At 40.7% G+C, this 17,563-nt stretch overlaps 2 protein-coding genes across 3 annotated transcripts; one reads left to right on the top strand and one right to left on the bottom strand.

Moving 5' to 3' along the window:
* Positions 1–75: 75 nt before the first annotated feature.
* Positions 76–7,672, bottom strand: LOC110508823 (josephin-2). 2 transcript variants are annotated; one of them, XM_090224829.1, is made up of 5 exons: positions 7,509–7,672; positions 1,918–2,046; positions 1,546–1,671; positions 1,097–1,291; positions 76–748 (listed from the first exon to the last, which is right to left on the bottom strand). In XM_090224829.1, the coding sequence occupies exons 2-5, from the start codon at positions 2,037–2,039 to the stop codon at positions 637–639; spliced, it is 555 nt and encodes a 184-aa protein (XP_090080955.1). In that variant the 5' UTR covers positions 2,040–2,046; positions 7,509–7,672; the 3' UTR covers positions 76–636. The 2 variants fall into 2 exon arrangements, with proteins under 2 accessions (XP_090080955.1, XP_021445339.1); XM_021589664.3 differs by lacking the exon at positions 7,509–7,672 and adding an exon at positions 2,284–2,494.
* LOC110508838 (ubiquitin-conjugating enzyme E2 S) lies at positions 6,310–12,955 on the top strand. The gene is made up of 4 exons (XM_021589689.3): positions 6,310–6,792; positions 8,186–8,333; positions 10,337–10,527; positions 10,725–12,955. The coding sequence occupies exons 1-4, from the start codon at positions 6,790–6,792 to the stop codon at positions 11,082–11,084; spliced, it is 702 nt and encodes a 233-aa protein (XP_021445364.1). The 5' UTR covers positions 6,310–6,789; the 3' UTR covers positions 11,085–12,955.
* The last annotated feature ends 4,608 nt before the right edge of the window (positions 12,956–17,563 follow it).

The raw sequence follows: 17,563 nt of genomic DNA on the forward strand, positions 1-17,563 counted from the left end.
GGCCTTATTTAAATCACTCAACGGTACTGCTGAACCTCAAAGATTGTATGCACACAAAGACAATGAGACACATCGTTACATATAAATAACATTTTCTTTATATCCTCAGTGTGTGTGTAGTTTGAGCTCATGTAACAAAGACAGTACTCCCATTCACTTGGATATGCAGTTAGATGTAAACGCAGACAGAACACAAACATAGAAGCGTTATTTTCACACAGTCAGTTGTCAACATGACATCCAGTGCCTCCTCTGTACCTTCTCAGTGCATAGAATAACTAAAAGACAAACCAGTTCTAACTGGTCTACCTTGACAGTGCAGTGCATAGGAAGAGAAGAGAAGGAAGGAAGAGAGAGAAGGAAAGAGGATATAGATGCTGCTGTAGTGTAGAAATCCAAACAAAGGCCAGTCAACTTACAAACAAGCCATTTGGGACAGAAATCCCTCGTCATCTTAAATTATCTTTGGAACTTTGTGTAACAGTGCCCACACTCCTCAGCAACCGGTAATGCATTTCCTGAAATATGTACTTTTTGTTAAGAGTCTCTTGTTTTCTAAAATGTTATTTGTTTTTCCAGAGTAGAGCAGGAGTTTGAGTCCCATGTTGAATGAATGGAATGCCCAGGCCAGAGGAATCACTTCCTGAGGTCATCAGAGTTCAGCCAAGTTCCGTACTCCTCCACGTCCCTCCTCACAACCAGGAGCATCTCTGCCACGTCCGGAGACAGCTGTTCACTGAGAAATGTACTGAGAGAGAAGCGGAGTGTGGTGAGGGAGAGAGAGCGATAGAGACTGGTTTACAAGAGTGCAAAGTACAAACTGTAACAAACAGACACTGTGGTAAGCCCCATGTGACCACTCCTCTAACAGGATCAGATCGAACTCTAACTGACGAGTAGTCTACCACAGTCAAATTGTGGGCTGCATTCAAAAGTTCCTGACAGGATTACTATGTAAAACATTTTTTTACAGAGGGACATTTCTGTTTGTAAACAACAAGCATGAGAAGTTGAGCGTAAAGTTTGAGATACTGTGCCTTTGATTAGGAGTTGTACAATACATGTCTGCATAGTCGTCGTCCCTCCCATCACTCACCGGAGATCTGCTTCGTTCCCGATGCAGACAGGACTCTTTAGTTTGGAGTCGAGGTTGTAGTAGTGTCCATTAACCTGGCGCACTGCAAGCCAGTGCCGCCGCTTGACGGGGAGGGACACAATTCCAAGAGAGACACGTGACGGAACGTTCAGGATGAACCCCTGGACCTTGTCAACACAGAGACTCTGTACTGTTCTGAGGGAGAAATAGGAAAATAGATTTTGGTTTAAAATCAACAGAGCCACAGTGGTGGTGAAGGGGATGAACAGTAGGAGTAGACAGAATCTGTGGCGAAGTTTCCTTATCAGTATATTTTATTTGGTCAATAAAACTGTAGCTCTTTGTGACCTGTAGCGGTACTTGGTTGGATTTTAATTTATTACACAGGTGTATTTCATTGCCAATCATCTCTTCCGAATCTGTCTGGCCCTGAGGTATTGAAGACTGACCTGCGTTTGTCCCACCATACTGCAGCCAACTCTCTGCTCTGTAGGGCAGCCATGATGACGTTGACGTCATAGTTGCCTGTGCCCAGCATAGAGCGGTGAGGGTTCACTACACATTGTGGAGCTAGCCTGGGGAGGAAGGGGAACGAGGGGAACATGGTAAAAACAGATTCACATGCTCTTGGAACTCATGGAGAAAGTGTGTGGTGGGTGCTCTTTGGATCACAAGCTTATAGCAGTACTTGATGATTTACATGCAGAGATTGCATATTGAAGAGCCTGTGTGTTATCATTAACACAAAGAACTCTGTTTAGCCAAAACACGCCCCCTAAAGATGACATTACACACACATCGCCTGACCTAAGTGACCTCACCGCTTGCAGATGTCATCTGCCGTCTCCTTGGTGAACACTTGTTCTTGCAGAACGTTGTTCAGAGCATGAATGGCGCACAACTCCAGTCGCTGCTTCTCATGGAATACCTCTCCTTCGCTCATAATAACCCTGTTGATAGACAAAATACATAAAACATAAGCATGTTGACTGCAGCTGTCCAATACATTGTTGAATATATGAACTTTCAACAAAACAGTGAAAAGGGAATGAATGAAACACTTTCCAAGGGAACAAAACAATAGCTATCCCCTCTGTAATACTCCAGAAAAAAACACGTGCATTCGAAGTCCAATAGAATGATTAATTTCATTCAATTATTAGCTAACTAACTAGATCAGTCTTTACCGTATTGGAAGTTGTCCGCAGTGTAATGGCCAAATAAAGCGGTGTATCAAAGTCAGTAATAGCTCTTTCGGTGCTCTTATTCCACGACAAACAAAATAATAAAATGTACCTAGTGTACACGTAAATCTATTATACATAAACTTGCTGATTGTGCGATTTTACGCTCACAAGAACATGCTAGTGAACTCTCTAGTAAGAATGGGAAAAAACCGGAAGCTTGATTGTTGTTGTTCAACTGTCACGCCCAGTAAATTGAGCGTTGTTTTTGTCCTCGCTGAATTTCTCTGCAACGCGCATCAGGCTATCCAATCAGAGATTAGTGCGCGCTGAAAGCCAGGAACTATGCGTGGTGCCAGCAAAGATGGCGCGCCTGGAAATGCCCATAGATGTAGATAGACATCGCATATATGTACCATGGCGTTTGTGAGAGCAGGGGCAGCGCAATTGAGGACATCTCCATTTTGAAGTAGTCCATTTTCTATGATTTGGTAAACAAACTGAATGTGTGCATACCACTGAGATATAATAAGAACTGAAGACTACATCCAAAATGTCCGTCTGTTGTTTTCAAGGTAATCTACTCACTTTCGCATACGTTGATTAATTTCATGGACCGTTTATATCTGGGATGCAACCGCACAAGGAGCAGCGCACGCAGTGATGACGTCATCACACCATCCAAAAACAGAGCAGACATTTGATGAATATAAATGTAAATATCTTCGGCTATGAGTGATGGGAAAAAAACGGCCTCAGCAACAATTATTGAAAAATTCATTGGATGTTTTGTTCACAAAGGAGATGACTAAGTGTCTTATTAAGAATTTTCTAATCTGACTTCTAAATGTGACAGTGTATGGAAATTGTCTTTTTGGGCCGGGCGTAGGGGACGGTTGAACTAATGTAGGCTAATGTGATTAGCATGAGGTTGTAAGTTACAAAATAAATTCCCTGGACATACACATATCTGATATGGGCAGAAAGCTTAAATTCTTGTTAATCTAGCTGCACTGTCCAATTTACAGTAGCTATTACAGTGAAATAATGCTATTGCTATTGTTTGAGGAGAGTGCACAATTATGAACTTGAAAATCTATTAATAAACCAATTAGGCACATTTGGGCAGTCTTGATACAACATTTTCAACAAATATGCAATGGTTCATTGGCTCTGTCTAAAACTTTGCACATATACTGCTGCCATCTAGTGGCTAAAATCTAAATTGCGCCTGGGCTGGAATAATAGATTATGGCCTTTCTCTTGTATTTCAAAGATGATGGTACAAAAAAAGAAAAGCATGTTTTTTTTCTTTGTATTATCTTTTACCAGATCTAATGTGTTATATTCTCCTACATTAATTTCTAATTTCCACAAACTTCAGTGTTTCCTTTCAAATGGTATCAAGAATATGCATATCCTTGCTTCAAATGCTGAGCTACAGGCAGTTAGATTTGGGTATGTCATTTTAGTTGAAAATTGAAAAAAAGGTTCCGGTCCTTAAGATTAAGAAGCAAAACTGTGGGAGCAGTCAAAACCATTCTTCTAGACCGGAACCCTGGCCACTTGGTGCATACTGCCACCTGGAGTGCGTTGTTTGAACAGGTATAAAGCTTGCCGATGTACTGCCACCTGCAGTTATGGAATGTTTGTTCACAAGTATAATGCATTGGCTGATCCCTCCTGGTGACCTGGTTGGAATTATGTGATCCTTCCTTAACCCATAGGAAGTCCCACCCAGTGACTACTTCAAAATAGTGAAAGTGCTCAATGGCACTGCCCATTCTAAAATAGACATTTGGGAACTAAAGTCCTCTATCTATCTCTATGGGAAAAGCCACAAACATCCTGTCCAAATGAGCATTACAAGTTAGTGCCTTAGTATAAACTGGTTTGGGGGTTTAATGTAAATAAAAATGATTGAATGACTTTATTGTATTTTATTGTATTTTTTACATCGCAATTAACAGCCATAAAAATCACATTTGACTAAATGTATTTGCATATGACGCAAACAATCATGTCATTAATCGAAAAACATTTTCTGATTGCAGAGAGGGCCACAAGGGAAAATCTCTGTGCACTCTTTTCCGACAAATAATTCGAAGAAAATATCCAGAACCAGAATCCAAAAATAAAAACACGCAGACAATGTAGTGATGAGGCGCACTCTAGTGTTCAATAGAAATACTGCAGGAAAAAGTCTCAGTGGGGGTTAAAAGGCAAAATGTCCCCTTCCATAAATTATGGATTCTAGGAATAATTTAAATGTAATGTTACTTGGAATGTACCTTTTCAAATCTCGAGTGTATCAATGTATCTTGAGGATGGCATTAATAATCACTCATCTACATTCATTTACTTTTAAATAACAGGCAATATTCTGTGTCTGGCACATGGTAGGCACTTTCCCACTCTGGCATTTGTGACCATAGTTCTCAGGACAGTTGGTCAGGGCCAGGGGCTTTCAAATTCAATCTGAGCTCATGTCCCCACAGTCACACATTGATGTCAGTAGACTGGGGTTGGCAGGCTGTGATGTTTTCTGTTTTTTGTTTGTCCAGAAGCAACACTTACACTGATTTGCTGTGAGCTGTAAAAGTTTCCTCCATGCAAGTAATACATGTGATAAGAGTCTTACAGGTACAGATATTTATCCCCTTATTATAATGTTGGATGCCAGTGCTTGATGGTTTGGTACCTTAACCATGAGCAAATTAATGTTTTACCTCATGCAACAAGGGGTTACGTACCCAGGTTTTATTGTGCTGCTCACCAAAAGTCATGAAGAGTGAAAAGTTGATTTGTGGAAGATCCTAAAGAATTATGTGGACAGGTTTGAGAAATAGCTACATTTGTTGTAATGCTTTGGAATGGATGGCGTTATTTGTGAACATTAGAATGATGACCATATTGATTCACAAAGTTGCTATTGTAGTAATTCCCAAGCATATCTAACATTTTGACTAATAGTTCATGCTTCTGATAGCATCGAACGTTCTAAATTCTCTCTGATATGTTGCATTCTAGCCTGGTGGCCATCTCTGTGTCTCTGCTCAGCTATTACATTCCACTCCTTGCCAAAGCCAATGACAGGAGAGGCAAGGAGTTGAATGTTAGCTAAAAAGACTAGTATCTACCTCGACTAGTATTCAATTAAAATCAAATCAAATTGTATTTGTCACATGCTTCATAGACAACAGGTGTAGACTCACAGTGAAATGCTTACTTACGGGTCCTTTTCCAACAATGCATAGTTAAAGATCAAATAAAATAGAAATAGTAACACAAGGAATAAATATGCAGTGAATAACGAGGGAGTACGAGTACAGAGTCAATGTGAAGGGGTACAGCGTAATTGAGGTAGCTATGTATTGTACATATAGGCAGGGTTAAAGAGAATAGGCAACAGGATAGATAATAGACAGTAGCAGCAGTGTATGTGGTGAGTGTGTGCAGTCCATATGCATGTGTGTTGGGGTGTCAGTGTAAGTATATGTGAGTGTGCATAGAGTCAGTGCAAAAATGGGCCAATGCAGGTAGTCAGGGTTGAAATTTGGTTAGCTATTTCTCAATATTGTTTAGAAGTCTTATTTATTTTAACTAGGCAAGTCAGTTAAGAACAAATTCTTATTTACAATGACGGCCTACCCAGCCATACTAACGACGCTGGGCCAATTGTGCACCGCCTTATGGGACTCCCAATCACGGCCAGTTATTAAGCCTTCCTCCGACACTGCCGTCTCTTGGTATATTGTATGGTAGAGTTAGGTTCACTGGGGTTAGGTTATATTGAAGTTTAGAAAAAAAGTTTATTTTGTGTGCGGCTGTCTGTCAAGATGAAGGCCTACCCTCTGGGTGGGTATGAGTTTTTCAAACGCACCTATGGCTTGGAATCATTTTTGACATTCTCGACTTTGGATGGCTGGTGGAAATGTCAAGTATGATGACGACAGAGCACCTACGATATGTGATTGGTCTTGTTGGTTACGTTGTTTGTACACGTGTTGTATGGCTAAAATGCCGATTGGTCAAGACAACACAATTTCATTTGGAAGACGTAGTTGTGTTCCGTGTCAACGAAAATAGTAGCTGGCTAGCTACTCTAGCACTTGGCCACCACATAACTTTGGCTAAAAAAAAAACTTTCTTCCAGTTACTCGCTTCCCTTTACTGTATACATTATTTACCCCCAAAAGCATGCTGTTTTTAGCAGAATAACGAATTGGAGTTTACGTGCTATCAGTGTATCTGAACTTTTGAGGAGAATAATTTCAGCTAGCAAGCTGCAGCTGGCTAACGCGTTAGCATAACTTGATCGCTTGCTTGGCATTCGAGATCTAAATAGTCGGCGATAACTGCATTTATTTGAGGTGTCGTGGACCACTTTCTCATCGATCAAGCATAAGCTACAAGCATTTATTAGTTGCTAGCTACCGTTGCTATTTAGACGAGGATCATAGAGTTAGCTAGCCCCAGTCACCTGAATACTAATATTCTTCGGAAGACATGGTAAGTAAAAATTGTTTACAAACACTTTCATAAATGGATACAATTATTGGTTATTTAGCTAGCTAACAAAGCAAGTATAATTGTTTGCCAGCTGTTTAGCTAACGTTAACTAGCTAACTACAGTAACGTTACTTAGCCGAGACCTAACTTAGCTAACTAGTTAAGTTGGGTAGCTAACGTTAGTTGGTTATTTGCTTGCTATAGTTAACTAACTGGCGTTAGCTGATATAACGTTGGCTACGATTTTCTTTTGCAGGACAGTTCAGTGTTGACACTTCTCCCGAACACAATTTAAATGGAAAACTGTCCAACATAAAGATGAATCACTAACTAACTTCATCTACACGATTGTCAGCAAATTAACTATCATAACGTTAGCACACCCCAAAGTTGGCGTATGTGGCTACCTATGCAAGTTAGCAAGGTAGCTAGCTACCTAATGATGATGATTTGGCTGGCTAGCTACCTAATGTTAGCTTGCTAGTTAGATATCTTATTTCCTCTCTTTTAGCTAAATTGATGAGTTGTAATAAGAACTACATCAATATGTTAAACGGTTTGGAGATTTAATGATACATTAGCTATTTGATTTGACAATGATGTGAACTAGTCAGTAATTTTAGGCAGCAATGCTACCATTAGCTAGCTTTCGGCTAACTGTTAATTCGCTAGCTAGCTACAACCTAGCTTTATTTGACAAAGACAGAATGGCTTACTTGATGTCCGTTTTGTATGGCTAGAAAATACAATATCTTAACTTTGACCGGTTTGTACATTTATCGATGAAGTAAACTGCCAGACATTGGCTGAAATCGCAGTTGTCAGTTGTGACACACAGCTTATCCACTGCACTCTCATGATGATATTAACGTGAATCACCACCTGGCCTGTACTGTAGTCGACTCAACTATACGATTTACGATGGAGTTGAGCAGCGACTAGTGTGGGTAAACTGGAGTTACTTAGTCCCATACAATATCGTTTTTATCAAAAACGACTGATTATAGCATCCAAAGAATCCCCCGCAATTACGCAGAAATGTGTGTGGGCTATTCTTTGGGTGTTGAAATCAGTAGTTTTTTATTCAAATAGATTTTGTGACTAAGGAGCTCAAGTCTGTTCACACTGATCGCAGCTCATCTCCATCATAAATCGTGTTGAGTTTAATCGGCTACAGGCCTAAGGCTTATCAGACAGTAGATAGCTACATTGATTCTGAGCAACCATTTTGGTGACAGCTTTACTGAAATTGTCCCTGACTGCGATTTTCCTGTTATTAATGTGTTTGTGATCATGGGAAGTGTGGGTCCCATATCTATAGTATTTACCATATTTGCACCTTTCTGTGGGTAGTGGGACAGAATAGTAATGTGTGTGTGTGCCCCATTTATAGAACTCCAATGTAGAGAACTTGCCGCCCCAGGTTCTGCGCCTGGTGTACAAAGAGGTGTCTGCACTAGCTGCAGATCCCCCTGAGGGCATCAAGATCTACCCCAGCGAAGAAGACATCACAGAACTCCATACAGCCATCGAGGGACCAGGTAACGCATACCTCTGTGTCATGGGAAATGTTTTGTCTGCCTAGGGAAGCTGTAATGTAGAACATGCTTAATGCTGGGGTTGACATTAAGCTCTCAAAGGTACTTGTCCATCGGGCAAGTACAGGCAAAAAACGAAAATGGTCTTCTACATGTACAAATAAAAAAATAAAGTACCTTTCATTTGAACATTGTTTGAATGAGTCAGCACACTTATGACACTATTCAAACCCCTTTTTCATAAGTTTCATGCTAAATCTGTAAAAAAGTTCCCTTAAGGTGTCAGCATGCTTCAGTTCGGCTGGCAGTTAGCCGAAGTCTGCTAGGCGAACCAAGCGAGTGTGCTCGCATACTCCCTTAAAAGACCTTCGCTTGGAAAAACAAGTAAAAAGCAGAAATAGTATTGTTTGTCCATTGTTAAATGCCTTAGCCAGTATTTCCTTCCTCAACATAGTCAGAATTAATCTAAGATAACTCAAGAAATCTGTCAATAGTTTTGATGTTTCTGACAAGGATGTTTGCAGTATTTCGCAATGAAACATTTTCATGAAAATTAGTCGTCTCTCGTTGAATGACAACCGACTTTACTGAAGAATCCCTACTGTTGGCCAATCACTGACAAAGGGGTGTAGACTTCGGCTACTGACTCTGGCTACCAACTTTGGCTTGCCGCAAGAAAAAGTGTACGCCCAAACAACAACAAAAAAACTTAACAAAGTCCAAAACTAACAAAAACGGCACAAAATATTGTCTTAATATATGCACAAACTCTTCCGAACTGTTTCGGGTGGGAAGCATACAGACGCCTTTACTCTGACAGACTTCTGATGAAAAGGGTTAAAGTGTGTGTTAAAGTATGAAGTAATGATCACACATGTAAAGATACTCCGTAGAGGCATGAAATGTAAGTCTCCGGTACTTTTGTGTACTTTTTAAACAAAGGTTCTGAAAGTAAAGCTCAGCAGCCAAAAGTGGTACTGCTGTGTGTATCTTGTTGACTGTTACTCAAATGGCGAGTAGTTGAAGCCCATTGGCTGAAACTAATTGCTAGGGGCTGGTCCACGTGGGGTAAAATGTAGGGGAAAAGTTGCAGCACAGCTTCCAGAAAAGTCGTTCTCAAACTTTAGTTTTCATGGCTAATTCAGGTTAGACCTCAACTATGCTGAGATTACACACTGGCTAGCTAACACACTACTAGAGGCAGTTGGCACAAAGGCCTAAACATTTTATTTAGTTGTCCAATCTTCACTGTCTGAACTGGAAAACACTTAGGCCTACTTGAGTTGCAAGGTCATTTGTTAAATGATGGACTCCTACCGCCATTTGAGCACTGACATTTGCTACTGAAACAGGTGCGTCTTTCTCATCAATAATCACTGCACGTTTAGCCTACTCCTGTTTTAACAGGGTGTAATGAGCTTATTATTGGCTATTTGTCTTCATCAAAACAATGTTTTTGTTACATATGTCCATCCGTAACCTATTCTAAATGACAGACTAGCAGTTCGCTAAATGGACCAGATGCATTAATTTTTTTCAAATCTGCTGCTCGTAGTTGGAACACATTTCCCTACTTTAATCAACCAGTCCATTTTGAATTTGTGATAAAGCTGTCGTGATTTGGCAAGGAATGTAGCTTGTCTACAGTTTTGTTTGTGTATGCCATCTGTTAGATGCATTTTTATAGGCAGTAATTTCTATAGTCTTAATGGGCACTTGGGTGCGCAACTCGTTTGTGTAGAGGGAGCGTTCGGATCTGAATGGAGTGAGATGAGTAACGGAGGTGAAAGAGAATGTAGGGAAAACTGTGTGATCACTTGGCTTGATTAATTTTTTTGTTGAGTCGCTTATGCACATGAACAAATGGAACACGAGTCAACGTGAATGAACGCTAGTCTTCAGGACAAAAGGCAGATTCCACCTTACCGACTGTTCAGTTTACCTGCCCTGGACAACCAGTAATGTCAACCCCTGCTTGACGTGGTTTATTTATTGTGCTTCAATAGAAGGAACCCCGTTTGCCGGGGGTGTTTTCCGGATGCGCCTGGTCCTGGGGAAGGACTTCCCTGCTGCACCACCGAAAGGCTACTTCCTAACCAAGATCTTCCACCCTAATGTGGGCCACAAGGGAGAGATCTGTGTCAACGTCCTGAAGAGGGACTGGAGGGCAGAGCTGGGACTCAGACATGTATTACTGGTAAGAAACATTTTAAGCATCTCTATGGATGCTTCTTAATAATCCAAAATAGCAATGGGTGAAAGAAAATAAATATATATATATATTTTTTACATTTTTATTCTTAACATTTTGTATAGTCATCTCTGCTTGGTTCAAGGAAAACCTTGAAATATACCCTGATGACTCAATGGTGTTCATTCTCTCTCTCTCCTCAGACTATCAAGTGCCTTATGATCCATCCCAACCCTGAGTCGGCTCTCAACGAGGAGGCGGGGCGTCTGCTCTTGGAGGACTATACAGAGTATGCATCCCGTGCTCGCCTTCTGACTGAGATCCATGCCATGGGGGGGCACGGGGGGACATCGGGGGTGCCCCAGGACCCCGCCGATGGCCCCCAGCCCAAAAAACACGCAGGGGACCCTACCAAGAGGGCAATGGGGCCAGGGGTTGCCCCCTCTGCTGCTCTGGGTAACGGAGCCAATGGAAGCAGTACTACCTCCAGCAGTAGTAGTAGCAATAGTAATGTTGTAGGGAAGAAGAAAACTGATAAAAAGCGAGCGTTGAGGCGACTCTAATGCTGCTTGGAGTCTTCTCTGTGTGTGTGTGTGTGTGTGTGTGTGTGTATACTGAATATTGCCCCCCTCTCCCAGACTCTTTCTATCCCCCTGACTCTACTGTCCCTTTTGTACTCATTGCATCTTGTATCCCTGTTCATTCCTTGTTGCCATATATTCTCCCAATCCTCTGTGGATAAATCCATATACATTCAATGACTTTTTGACAGCACCCCTTTTTGATTTGAATGAAACCTTCCATAAATATTTTTATGTTGTAGAAGTGCTCAGAAAGTGAGTTTTTGGACCTCAATGTCAAAACACAAAAGATAAAGGTGCTCAAATTTGACCCCTTTTGCGAACCACACAATGAGACATCCATGTCTACATCACTGGAAAATATAAACGGTTGAGATTTGATATATTTTAAAAGCTTGCAAACAGGGTTGTCAGACTCTTTCTTGGTAGGGTGGGGTATGCAAAATAGGTCAACTTTGAGAACCTTTATCTCCTGAATGTTTTGGCATTTAGGTCCAAAACGCCACTTTCTGACCACTTCTTCCATGGTAAAACATGTCTTTAACGTTTTGTTTAAAACAAAAGGGATGTTGTGAAAAAGTGACTGAATTCAAATGGGTTTACCGCTGTGTGTGTTAGTTCTCTCCATGGTTCCTCGCTGTCATGATCTGAGAAAGGCTTTGTGTTTCATACACAGCACTAGTGATTGTGTGTGTCATACAGTAGCTAGACTGTTTGAGCTTCAGTCTGACTCATCTCCCCTATCTGAAATTAGGCTGCTTTCTGTTCAGTGTTCACTAAACAAAATGTCTTGGATATTTTTCAGAAACAGAAAATGCCTCTTTCTTTCCCCACTCCCTTCTTGACATGGCTCCTGTTGCTGAAATGGTACTGTGTACTGCCCAGCTAGCCTCGTGTTGGGAAACTGGGGATGTTTTGTCATGTCTGAGTTGAGTTACCTTATACGAGATCAGGTTGTTGGAAGGGAGTAAGGGTTGAGGACTTATTCGATTATGCAATATTTTTTGATTCATAGAGTGCAACAAAACATGATGAGATTGTCATTCATTGGGTAGTCAAATGAGGAAGCAGCAATGAGCAGTTTTCCTAGAAAATGTTTGTCTAGTCGTGGTTGAAATGAGATGGACACGAAGGGAGCAACATTTGGTCTGATTATTACTTTAAAAAATGATTTTGCCCTTATTTTTTTGTAAATGTTTATCCCCATGTATGACTATTCTGTTTTTGCATTTTTACAAAATTGTCATTGTTTATTCACTGTCCAGTATTTGAAGAGTGGTTTTAAAGTGACATGCCTATATTCAGATGTCTTGGTGCGTGTATGAAGTAGGTTATTGTCCATACAGGATTAGGTTAGGGTGCAGGATTGTGCATATCATTGATTATTAATTATATCCCATGTATAATTATGGATATTTATTTATATGGTCATAGCTGCACATCTGGTCTTTAGTACTAATTTGCCAATAGTGTACTTGTGAACCTTTATTGTTAAACGTTTTTCATTTGATTTGTATGGATCAAAAACCTGCTCCGGTCGTATGCACTATCCAGCTCCTATCCTGTTCCCATATGGGCCAGATTTGGAAAAAAACGATGTATTTGTCGATAGGGAAGCCTCAACAGATTTGATAGAAAGGAACTCCCAGTCGATGATCTCCTCTGGCTGGGTTTCCTGGGCATGTTTTCTCCCTCCGTTCTAAATGCACGTTGGCGCCTACATTTCCCAGGGAAACAATCAACAGTTGTCTTTTACTTCGGTGGGAGAAGGTGCTTGCGAAACTTAACGGGTGGGTATTTTTGTGTCCGTTTTAAGTTATTTAAATTAATAAATTAGAAAAATTTGGGAAAAAGTGTATAATTTAGTTGTTTCTTCAGTGTTGGTAAGATATTGAACATATTATGGTGTGAATTTCTTTCTGTGGTACAGTAGTATAATGACGGAAGGGAGATATCAGATTTTTCGAGAGCCCTGAATGTAAGTTGTCTATCTGGGGCATATTTCATAGTAAAATACAGGATTCATTTCCTCTTCATCTGTAAAGGTCTGAGTACACGGGATGGGTGAAAAAGCAACAGGGGAGACGAGTCGAAGGAGGGAGCCACTACACTGTTGAGCTCCACCCATTGTCATGAATTCCATACACACATGTTTAGTCTAGTGGAATGTGCCCCCAGCAAGCAGGCTGTCAGTTGACGTATGTAATGAAAGGCTCCTTCCTCTGGCTTGGCTGCAGTGAGCAGCATGCAGAGCAACCAGCTACCCATCTGGGTGGAAATATCTGCCTGATCCTGGTAGTTGCCCCCAGACACCTGGGTGTTGGGCTGGAGGTGATGCCAGGAAACCCCCCCCCATAGAAAGGTTTTTCACCTTCTAGTCCCCATCAGTGGAAAGGTTGATTCAACTGTCTATCGGAGTACCCTACCACCTTGACGATTATGGGGATAAAACGTATGGAGTGGCTGCGGATCCAACGTTTCTGGCCCCATCTTCCCAACAGCTAAAGGTCCCGGAGCTTTTGCTTGTGTGAAATTCTCTACTTTACACACAGCCTTGGCTTTACTCATAAAGAACAGGCTACTGTTGCGACTGGCGCTCATTTAGTTAGATCAAAGCTGAAACAATGTCTGCAAAAACACTGATACTGGTCTACATAACAGAACCAAAAAGAGTATCATACTATGTTACTGTGTAATTTCTTCTGAGATTTTAGGATGATTGTACAAATGGTCACATTTTTCTCCAACACAACATCGTGCTCCATTAGGCAAAATATTTGATTTTGAACTAAGCACAGCTAGGCTATGCTACAGTTTGTTAACTCCGTCTGCTTGGTAACACGTTCGCTCACTACATAATATAACAACACTGTAGGATACTTCATAACACTGTAGGATACTTCATAACACTGTAGGGTACTTCATAACAACACTGTAGGATACTTCATAACAACACTGTAGGATACTTCATAACAACACTGTAGGATACTTCATAACACTGTAGGATACTTCATAACACTGTAGGGTACTTCATAACAACACTGTAGGATACTTCATAACACTGTAGGGTACTTCATAACAACACTGTAGGATACTACATAACACTGTAGGATACTTCATAACAACACTGTAGGATACTTCATAACACTGTAGGATACTTCATAACACTGTAGGGTACTTCATAACACTGTAGGGTACTTCATAACAACACTGTAGGATACTTCATAACACTGTAGGGTACTTCATAACAACACTGTAGGATACTTCATAACATTGTAGGGTACTTCCTAACTGCACTGTTGAGTACTTTGTGACTGCACTGTACGGTAATTCGTGACTACACTAACTCATTAAGATCTAAATATGCATATCCCCCTGAAACAGACCATATGTTTGGTATGCAGATGCTTCATGGATGTTTCACCGGTAATACTTAAGTTATCATTCACAATTGATAGAAATGTGAAGGGATATTCTCTAGGAGTAGATCAGAGACTGTAAAGTACAGATTCTTGCACATGCACAAAAGCTTCGGGACCTTTAACTGTCGGGAAGAGAGGTCCAGAAAAGTCTTATTGACAACCACTGCCTAGAAAATGGGTGTGTTCGGGCAGTAAGCGTAACGAAGCCGACTAGAACAAAGTCTTCAGGTGAAGTCTGGGGAGGTGCATCTGCAACAGCCGAAAGTTGGACACTAGTGGTTTTCCAACAGCAAGGCTCAGATCACATGGCAGTGTCAACATAGCTGCTGTTTGCAAAAGTTCTTCAGAATAAATGTAAAAGTTTATCACACACTCACAAGCTGAAAACTTCATGTGTGTACATTTAAATGATTAGAACGTCTCATATCGCAGGTGTTGAGAAGCAACTGCGGCGGCGACTTCAGAAACTGCATGACCTTTGATCACATGATTTTTGTAAGGTTCATGCAGTCGACATGTGCAAGGTGGTCAATTTGTATAACTATAATGCAACATACTTTAAATGGTAGTGACCAACAATGGTCACGATTTGGCAAAAGTGATCCACTTGAACGCGCCCAACTTTACATAAATCATGTGATCAAAGGTCATGAAGGTTTGACTGCAGTCGACAGTACGTTTCTGCAGGTGCTCTTCACCAACTCCATCCTGCAGCCATCACCTGCATTGTGGGAGGCTCTATTGTCAACCAATCATTAGGTTATTTTATATGACCCACACCGATGTGACCAAAGACATGACTGAAACAGGAACCAACTTTGCCGCAATTCATGTATAAAGTGGATATGTACACATTAATGTGATATTTGAGGCTCTCCTTTGCCAATTGATAGTAAAATGTACACACATAGTGGCAAGAAAAAAGTATGTGAACCCTTTGGAATTACCTGAATTTCTGCATAAATTGGTCATAAAATTGTATCTAATCTTCATCTAAGTCACAACAATAAACAAACACAGTCTGCTTAAACTAATAACACACAAACAATTATACGTTTTCATGTCTTTATTGAACACACCGTGTAAACATTCACAGTGCAGGGTGGGAAAAGTATGTGAACCTTTGGATTTAATAACTGGTTGACCCTCCTTTGGCAGTAATAAACTCAAACATTTTCTGTTGTTGCGGATCAGACCTGCACAATGGTCAGGACGAATTTTGGACCATTCCTCTTTACAAAACTGTTTCATTTTAGCAATATGATGTTTGGTGTGAACCGCTCTCAAGGTCATGCCACAGCATTTTCAATCGGGTTGAGGTCAGGACCACTCCAGAAGGCGTATTTTCTTCTGTTGAAGCCATTCTGTTGTTGATTTACTTCTGTGTTTTGGGTTGTTGTCTTGTTGCATCACCCAACTTCTGTTGAGCTTCAATTGGCGTACAGATAGCCTTACATTCACCTGCAAAATGTCTTGACAAACTTGGGAATTCATTTTTCCGTCGATGATAGCAAGCTGTCCAGGCCCTGAGGCAGCCAAGCAGCCCCAAAACATGATGCTCCCTCCACCATACTGTTGGTGTGCTGTGCCTTTTTTTCTCCACACACAGTGTTGTGTGTTCCTTCCAAACAACTCAACTTCAGTTTAATCTATCCACAGAATATTTTGCCAGAAGTGCTGTGAAACATCCAGATGCTCTTTTGCGAACTTCAGATGTGCAGCAAGGTTTTTTTTGGACAGCAGCGTCTTCTTCCGTGGTGTCCTCCCATGAACACCATTCTTGTTTTCTGTTTTACGTATCGTAGACTCGTCAACAGAGATGTTAGCATGTTCCAGAGATTTCTTTAAGGCTTTAGCTGACACTCTAGGATTCTTCAGTGCTGAACTTTCTCCATTTATAGACAATATGTCTTACCATGGACAGATGAACATCAAGGCTTTTAGAGATACTTTTGTAACCCTTTCCAGCTTTATGCAAGTCAACAATTCTGACATCTCTTTTGTTCGAGGCATTGTTCACACCAGGCAATGCTTCTTGTGAATAGCAAACTCACATTTTGTGAGTTGTTTTTTATAGGGCAGGACAGCTCTAACCAACATCTCCAATCTTGTCTCATTGATTGGACTCCAGGTTAGCTGATTCCTGACTCCAATTAGCTTTTGGAGAAGTCATTAGCCTAGGGGTTCACATAGTTTTCCAACCTACACTGTGAATGTTTAAATTATGTATTCAATATAGACAAGAAAAATACAATACTTTGTGTGTTATTATTTTAAGTAGACTGTGTTTTGTCTATTGTGACTAAGATGAAGATCAGATTAAATGTTATGACTAATTTATGCAGAAATCCAGGTAATTCCAAAGGGTTCACATACTTCTTCTTGCCACTGTATATTTTCAGTTTGTGAGTGTGTGATATGGGGGCTGGAGACATGTTTATTTTGACATTGTAAAGAACAACTTTTCTAATCAATGGCAACACTGCCATGTTACACTGAGCCTTGCTGTAGGAAAACCACATCAGTGTCTGACTTATGGCTGTCGCAGATGCACCTCCCCCAACTTCACTCCTCAACCTTCGTCTACAGTCGGTTGCTTTCGCCTTACCACTCAAACGAGCCCAATATCTGACCCTGCTGTTTCAGTGTTTGGGGACAATGTCTGTATTCTCTCCACTATGCTGGCTTCTGCCAGCCCTTTTTACCCACAACCTAATACTGTTCTCTCTTTCTGGGATTTGCACAGCATGGGTTTATTCATTTGGGAAAACATTTCAGGCTGTTCATAGAGGTATAGAACATACATATGTCATACAGGGCTATTATTGTTTTGTCTTATTATCTGTGAGGTTTAACACCATGAATAAGCCCCATGCTTTACTGTTGGCTGAGAGGCTACAAGAGCTAGTATTGTAATCTGGGAGTATGATGTGCTTTGTCAAAAATAAATGAACATAGTCATTATTCTATGAAATCTAATGAAACACATACAAAAAAATATGTTTATGTTTTATGCACACTACATGGAAATAGGGATTC

This window comes from Oncorhynchus mykiss, chromosome 3 (genome assembly GCF_057628025.1).
Source record: "Oncorhynchus mykiss isolate SJ-2025 chromosome 3, ASM5762802v1, whole genome shotgun sequence".
Taxonomy (NCBI): domain Eukaryota; kingdom Metazoa; phylum Chordata; class Actinopteri; order Salmoniformes; family Salmonidae; genus Oncorhynchus; species Oncorhynchus mykiss.

Excerpts from the sequence above, each read along its gene's own strand:
- LOC110508823 (XM_021589664.3), bottom strand. The coding sequence starts at position 2,420 with ATGTATAATAGATTTACGTGTACACTAGGTACATTTTATTATTTTGTT. Across the intron at positions 2,047-2,283 it reads TGCGGACAACTTCCAATACG|GGTTATTATGAGCGAAGGAG; the intron begins GTAAAGACTGAT and ends GTCTATCAACAG. Across the intron at positions 1,292-1,545 it reads GTATGGTGGGACAAACGCAG|AACAGTACAGAGTCTCTGTG; the intron begins GTCAGTCTTCAA and ends TTTCTCCCTCAG.
- LOC110508838 (XM_021589689.3), top strand. Across the intron at positions 8,334-10,336 it reads TACAGCCATCGAGGGACCAG|AAGGAACCCCGTTTGCCGGG; the intron begins GTAACGCATACC and ends GTGCTTCAATAG. Across the intron at positions 10,528-10,724 it reads GACTCAGACATGTATTACTG|ACTATCAAGTGCCTTATGAT; the intron begins GTAAGAAACATT and ends CTCTCTCCTCAG.